This window comes from Limulus polyphemus, unplaced genomic scaffold (genome assembly GCF_000517525.1).
Source record: "Limulus polyphemus unplaced genomic scaffold, Limulus_polyphemus-2.1.2 Scaffold258, whole genome shotgun sequence".
In the NCBI taxonomy this organism is placed as follows: domain Eukaryota; kingdom Metazoa; phylum Arthropoda; class Merostomata; order Xiphosura; family Limulidae; genus Limulus; species Limulus polyphemus.
Window position 1 is genome coordinate 598448 of NW_013665868.1, and position 8140 is coordinate 606587.

The following is an 8140-nucleotide window of genomic DNA, read 5'->3' on the forward strand; positions in this document are numbered from 1 at the left end:
TATATATATACACACACATTAATTTTGTACTGTGATATATTAAATGTATAGGAAGTATTAAAACCTTTCCAAATTCTGTGTTAAACTAATGACTTCACTCCAAGATATTCAACATGTAATTACTAAGCACAAATACCAGTTAAGAAAAGTTTGTGGTAAAAATATTATGGTTTGTAAAAGTATTTGTAGTTTCTTGGTTGTTTTTTAAGTAAATTATGTTGAATGTTGCTTCCAATTTTTTTATGGTACAATTTGATATGAAATTCCATAGGTCGCCTGCATGCAGTTCATCAACATCGTAGTCCATTCTGTGGAGGATGTGAACTTCAGAGTTCACCTGCAGTATGAATTCACACAACTTGGACTGGATGAATATCTAGAAAAACTGAGACACTGTGAAAGTGAGGAGCTGCAGGTGCAAATATCTGCCTATCTAGACAACGTTTTTGATGTAGTGGCATTAATGGAAGATTCTGAGACCAAGAATGCTGCATTAGATGCACTGGCAGACATAGAACAACAATTATCAAGGGTAAATATGACCATCATACATTAAATATTACAGGAAAAAAGTATAATTTTTTTCTTGTTGAGTATAATTTTTCTATAAACCCTGTATAGAGTTATTTCAAAGTACGATGCAAACTGGTGTGTTCATAGGGTTTTGTGAGGATTAGCGAAAGCACGTTTAGGCCGAGTTATTATAAGATCAGGAAAAACTTTTAAATATATTTCTTTTTTATGTTTAAACCACTTTACTGCACTCAACATGATGTCACCATAATTAGTTTTCAAAAGAAAAAATCCAGTACTCTTCTTTATTTTATGTATGTGAATGACAACATTTGACACTAAGTTTATGATTAACTTTGAAATAGCATTTGTCTTAACATACAGAATTACAACTACAGAGAAAGTGTTTGAAGTTTATCATGTCTTAACATACAGAATTACAACTACAGAGAAAGTGTTTGAAGTTTATCATGTCTTAACATACAGAATTACAACTACAGAGAAAGTGTTTGAAGTTTATCATGTCTTAACATACAGAATTACAACTACAGAGAAAGTGTTTGAAGTTTATCATAAGGTGATTTAAAAAAAAATTATACTTTCATGTGCATGTTTGGATAGTTTTGTTTGTTGATGCTTAAAGATTTAGTGATTACAATGTATTTTGGATGATTAATTATATATTTGTTTTTATCATCCAGAAGATGAAAACATTATAAAAGTCTTTTTAATAATTACTTTCCTCCTGCAATGTTGGACTAGTGAACTTGTGGGTAAAGCATTTGAGAAATTTGGTACTTTAAATGTTTTCAAATTTAGTGAAACTTAACTACCAGTAATTACAAAACATGCATTGTTTTTTGTTAGAAGAAAACCAACTTATTACTTATTATCAATAAGATAAATCCACAAATACCTTTATGATGTTTATCTGTCATTTAGAAAAAGCATTCTTCCTAGTTTAGGTATTGTGTGCATGCATGGTTACCTTGTGACAAGGATTTAAAAAACAATTATCACAAGCTACAAAGTTATGGTGTTCTACTGGCTTGATGGTTCAACAGGAAATTAGGATTTTCAACTTACTCCACTTAACATTTTATCCATGGAATTTTGTGTATTACAATTTCTGGTTAGAAGTTTTCATTTCTTTTAATAGAAAAATTTACTATTACATAGTACATTGTGATACGTCTTTAATAATATGTTTCATACAGTATGTAAAGTTGCTTGCTATAATTCTATTTTAAATTAATTAATTTCTTCTTAAGGTAATTGAAGAGAAACAGGAAATAGAAAATGAGCTAAATGCAAGACTAGGTAAGATTTTTCCATTTAAAGAAAATAAAAGTGAAATCAATACAACCTTTTCATTTTGTTTACAGAAAAGAATAGTTCATGCATCCTATATTTGTATTACAAAATTTATTTTTTTACTGCTTGCATAAACAAGTGAATTTTGTTATATTATTTACATTTTGTTTTAAAAAATGGATATTTCTTCTTTGTATAGTTTCAGTTTGAAAGTCTCATGAAACTATTAAAGCTATCCAACTTGAATTTTTTTTTTATGGTTTAATGTCTATTAAGAAAAATTACACTAGACCATCCAAACTTTTTTTTATAACATTCCTCTTATAAATTTAAAATTGGAAGCATGTAAAATAATAACATTTCAGACCTATCATTTTAGACTACACATGTCACTTTCAAGTCTCTGATATGAAAATTTTTAATATACAAATTCAGAATAATGTGATAAAAATTGTTTGCACTGTAGCATGATTTATTATAGTAAGCCTGTTAGTATCCAATGGTTCATCAGCTTCCAACAGTTAAAACTATAATTTTAAAACATTGTTGCTTGTTTATTCATTGCCACCTTTTCATAAAATTTAAAATGATAGATTCTTAAAATTGCATAGTAGCTAGATAGAGTTTATGGGGTAGCAAGTTTTGCATTGTTTTATTTAAAATATGTACCTTTTATTGCTTGCAATTGTCACCTCTGTGTAAAAGTGCTGAAAGTTAAATTTGTTTAAAATTTCAGTACAGAATTCAAAGTTGGTTAAACTGTTAGATTTGCCTTTAACCATAGAACTAAGTGAGAGGAATATATTTATATAAAACCTTTAAAAAAAACACAACAGGTACAACTTCCTTACATGTTAATGAGTAATTGAGAGTCTTTTAACTGATTTTCAAGATAAGTTTTAATATTGATGATATTTATATTCATAAGGTTTCAAGAGTTCCTTTGATCTGTTTTAAGTTAAAGAGATACAGAAGTTAGAAAAATTTCTCTGAGCTGATTATATTGTTTTTGCTACATTTGTTTACACTGTTGTGAACATGAGATACTATTTTTGTTTTCTTTACTAGTTGTTTTATAAATTTTAATGTTTAACTGAGTGTGATTGACCAGACAAAATTGTGATGAAGAATTAATTACATGTTTTTTTTTTCTTTTCAAGCTATTTGAATTAATTAGTATTTCTTTCTTAGTTGAGCTAGAAACTTCACTAGAAAATATCGTGAAGGAAAAAACTGAGATGGAGGTATGTGTTAATGGTTCTTGTACAATGCATATTATGCTCAATTTAGATCGCAGTTAAATTTTAGTTATGATATACTTTGAAAATATGTTATCTGTATCTTAGAAATATGAATAACTAGGGGGTTAGAATGAAGAAAAAGACAAACAGTGCGATTGGAAAGTTTTGTAAACAGACATATATTTGTAGGTTTCTAAAGAGACCAAGATATAACACTAGCAGTAGCTAGATATTGTGTGGTGAGTGAAACAATAGCTTTATAAAGTCAACATTGACCACAAATTATGTGAATACGCTAGTTTATATAATGAGATGTGAAATACAAACCTTTAGATTAACAATTAGATCACACTCGGGCCTTAACAGCTTGGACTTACAATATCAAAATAAAAAATAAGCATTTCTTTAACAGATTTCTGTTATGAAGTAGACCAGAAATATCGCTTTTGTCATCTCATGTAAAAGATGGTGCCATTATCATTAAAATTAGTCCATTGAGTTTACTTTGAAATAGCTGGAGAGAAAGATATGAAAGTTATAGTAATAAAAGTATAACTTCATATTTTTGTATAATTGATTATGTTTTTCAGAAGAATATGAATTAAGTTTTTGAGATAGATATATTGAAAAAATGAACTTTTTAAATATTGTATTGTGGTGTACAATGACATTGAAGTAAAATCATAGGAATTCTATGCTGTTCCTGTGATTTAGAATTGACAGTAGCAGATTTTTTTTTTTATTCTTGCATCTGATTTGCATCCTGCTTTATATAATTAAAAGGCTGGGCAGTTGTTACATTGTATTTTGTAAGTTTCCTGGAGTGTTTGCTATTTAGTTGTCTGAGTATGTATTTGAATTTTATTCCTGAAGTGATCAAGAATCTAGTTATGTCAAGGTCCTGCTTTTGATTTAACCTGTTACAAATGTCCGTTGTGAAGTAGATCAGAAATATACCTTTTATTGTCTTATTTAAAGAAACAATACCTTTTTGTTTGACATTGTAAGTCCAGGCTGTTAAGAGCCGAGTGTGGCCCAGTGGTTAGTGCATTAGACTGTAAATCCAAAGGTTCATATTTTGCATCCTGTTGCTGCAGAAACACATCCCACATTTAAGGTTCATTTTAAGAGTGATGGTAACATTTCACTCCTCAATTAGGGTAGTCCAAGAGTTGGTGGTGGGTGCTGTTGACTAGCTGCCTTTCTTCTGTTCTATAAGTTCATAATTTGGGATGGCTAATGAAATAGTTTTGGAAATCCCAAAATAATCAATCAATAAGGATGTTAAGGAAAAGTATGTTAATATGCTTTTTAATGTGCTTGTACAGTAGCTACTGTTATTAGCAGTAGTGCACAGTTTGGTCGACTAAGGACTGACTTTATGTTAGTTCCCTTATAACTACAGTTATTGCATTGAGTTTATTTGGAAATAGCTGTAGAGAGAAAGATATAAAAAGTTATACTAATAGAAGCATAACTGACCATATGTTTGTATAATTGATTACTTTTGACAAAAACACTTGAATTGAGGTTAGGTTTCTGAGATGAATATATTGAAGAAATTAAATTTGTAAATATTTTTTGTGAAGTAGTGTATAATAACACTGAAGTAAAAATCATAGGAATGCTATGTTTTTTCCTGTGATTTATAATTGACAGTAGCAGAACATTCATTATTTGATCTCTGAGAGTGTACTCTCTCTAAAAGTGAACTAGTGATTATATTGTATGATAAGTATCGCTTGTACTAAAGTCTAAAGTTATGAACACAAATGATGCACCTGAAGTTTTATGGATACCATATAGTAGAAAAAAATATTGATGAAAAATAGGCTGGAAATGTAAAAAGTTAAACAATCTCTTATGTGTCGTGAAGTCTGGAAAAGTAAAGCTTATAGGTAGAGGAGAATATTACTACTGTACTTGACTCTGTATTAACCATGGTTAATGCAACAACAATCAATCTGTTTATTGTAAGAATGATAATTACTGGAATTATTTGTCATAAGAGTCATGTTATAAAAGAAAGAACCAGTAAACTTGTTGGAAATATGTTTATCAAGTTGCATTGTATACTGAAAGAATTAGAAGAATCTTCAATTCTGTTATCATTTAACTTTAGGCTTTTGTATTTTTTTCGATAATTTACGATATGAAAAAAAAAAATGTCTTGAAGGTTACTAAAATGCTTAGTTTCTCCTGTGCTGCTATTTGGAAATTTAACCAGGTTTTCAAATTTCTGTATTTCAAGCTATTCATAAACAAGCTGAGATTCATCACTGCTGCATTGTCAATGTAGACATTAATGAGCATGTGAGGATTAAAATAACAAATGTATTTAAAACAATTGCTATAGAAACAGATATCAGGAACAATGAGGGGCAGTTAAAAGATTTTATAGGAAAGCTTACATCAGCTAGGCTAACTGAAAAGAAAGCAGGAAATAGAAAAGTACTGGGAACATAAAAAAAAATATGAGCTGCTCACTGCAGTTTAAAAGCATTTTCAGTTTTTGTAGGTATTTATTTTGCTTAAATCTAAGGAAATAGAGTATTGTTAAACTAATTTTAAAACATTCTGTCTTTGCAACTATTACAAACTTCTTCATGTACCTTCTGTTTTCTATATTTTATTTCCACATTTGGTCACATGCAATAACCATTTATCCCTGAATTTCACATATCCAGTAACCCTTGTACTCCCAAAGCAAATGAGTAAGAGAAACACCGTATAATGGTTTTAAGTTTGTACTGCTGTTAGCATGGGTTAGTATTTTTTTAGCCACTGCAGGTATGGTATGAAATGAAAAAAGGGTCTCATAAGTAATCTAGAAAAAGGAAAAAAAAAAGAAAGTTTTTTAAAATATGGTTACCAAGAAATAAGTAAAAATGATTCATCAACTTCTTGCAGGAGAGGCTAAATCAAATGGATGAAGAAATGAACACGTTACGCCAAGAAAATACCATGAAAGAAGAAGAGTCACGACAGAGGCAGAGCATGTTGGAATCTAAGCTAGTTGAGCTTGAAACTCTTCAGAACTCACTGCCAAGAGGTGAATTAGTACAATTCAGAAATTACCTTCATTTTTTGTTGAACTGATTGATCACTATTGATGTAATAATAAGTGTGCAAATATATTTGGTTCTTCTGTAACTTGTGGAAATGGTGTAGTACAGTAGAACCTTGATTAACTTGTACCTCAAAAACAATGGGCACCATGCCATTAAGGGCAGACCTTTTCAATCTCTTTCTTTTTCTATTATTTGTAAACAAAATAAATCATGCAATAATGGGCACTTTGATATTCCGGATTAAGGGCAGTATCTTTAGTCTTGTTCTTTGTACAGGCAGTCGGTAAAGCAGCAGTTATCTTTGTATGCCTGTATGGTATACCACTAATTTCAAAACATCCATAAGGATGACCAATATTCAAACACTTGCAATGTTTATTGGATCAGCTCCGAACCATATACTGTAATAAATGTTTTCTCGGATTCAAAGTGCAGTCTTGTTACTCTGGGGAATTCTAGTTGTAAACACTGTAGGATACATAAGCTCATAAGTTCCACATCGTGTTCTCGGCTTATTTCTGTACTCATGTTTTGTTGCTCTTGAAACTATCGAATTACAGTGTCGCTTAAACAGTCTAATGACACAAGTGGTGATTTGTTGCTTTATATTCAGTGAATTTATACTTCGGTCATTGACAGTAAAATAAATGGGAAATGGTTAGCAGCTCAAACTCTGAAGTACTTTGAAACTTTGTGACCAAAAGTAAAGAAAAAAGAGCACAGCTAATCCACCCCTTGAGACCTCTTGTTGACAATGCTCCATGTCATGGCAACATGCAACTCATGAATATCTTTGTCTTGCATACACCAAACAAAATGGGGAACCTTAAAATTCACAAATTTAGTAAGGTCAATATAGAATCCAGATTTGTGTGGCTTGTTTTTTATGTTAAGGGTGCCCTTAATGTAGCATATTTAACTGAACTTGATCAAACATACAATTTTCTCCTATAAAAATAGAAATAACAATTCTGCTGTTATATATATATGTGTGTGTGTGTGTGTGTGTGTGTGGTTTTGATGCAATTTGTTTTCAGTAATTGTAAAAATAAATGCCACTTTGGATGCAATTTTATTTTCAGTTAGGAATAAATTTCTAGTGTGTTACTTAAGAATGGTGTCTGATATATGGCTATTTGATGAGCACATTGCTTTTATAGATGGAAGAAGTTATAGTTAACCATTATTTGCAAATACAGAAATCTCACCCGTATGCAAGAAGCTACAATTGAACAAGATTTACAAGTGAAACAGCTTTGTTCATATTTTTATTGGTTTAGTGTTATGTTTACGTTATGTCTTCCTGGGTTTTGATAAAAAACTGTTAAAAATGGTAAATTTTAACTTTCTAAAACTATAATTCTTTAGAGTTTGAGTTTTTCTTATCATCTGAATACATTATACTACTTGTTTTTAACAGGGTCAACAAAATCTGAACTTGGAAAATCTCCCTCTGTACCAGTTCCACCACCTGCTCCTGCACCACCTCCACCTGTAGCTCCCCCACCACCACCACCACCACCTCCAATTGGTTGTAATAAGTCTTCAAATGCTCCACCTCCTCCACCTGGGCAGATGCCTTGCCCTGAGAATGGTCAGTAAAAACTAACATTAATATAATGTGACATAAGGTATTAGCTGTTGATGTAGTTTTATAACAAAACTAAACTTAGTATTCAAAACATGCAGGCCAATAAGCCCATCATATATTTTGTAGAAGTCTACATTATTGAGAAAACTCTGTATAATTTTTGTATAAATATTATTATTATTTAACGGAACTTAGTCAACATTAATGTATCCTTTCTTAATTTGACCTTATATGATAACACTGTAATAATTCTCATAAGTAACTCATAAACTGAGGGAGAGTTTTAGTAAAACAGTAAGAACAAAACCTATCTTGTTTGTTTATGCTTTTATTTATATCTCCCACTTTTGATTTCCATATTATGATTGCAAGTTCAAAGTTTTGCTGTAGCATCTTGTATTTACAAAAAT

At 30.4% G+C, this 8140-nt stretch overlaps 1 protein-coding gene across 1 annotated transcript in view; it reads left to right on the forward strand.

Moving 5' to 3' along the window:
• The window catches only part of LOC106478881 (formin-like protein CG32138), a 125428-nt gene that overhangs the window by 62828 nt on the left and 54460 nt on the right, over window positions 1-8140 (forward strand). The window contains exons 8-12 of the mRNA XM_022382573.1: window positions 272-532; window positions 1785-1833; window positions 3019-3071; window positions 5979-6120; window positions 7560-7733. Coding sequence (XP_022238281.1) covers window positions 272-532; window positions 1785-1833; window positions 3019-3071; window positions 5979-6120; window positions 7560-7733 — 679 coding nt within the window. The remainder of the gene's footprint in view (window positions 1-271; window positions 533-1784; window positions 1834-3018; window positions 3072-5978; window positions 6121-7559; window positions 7734-8140) is intronic.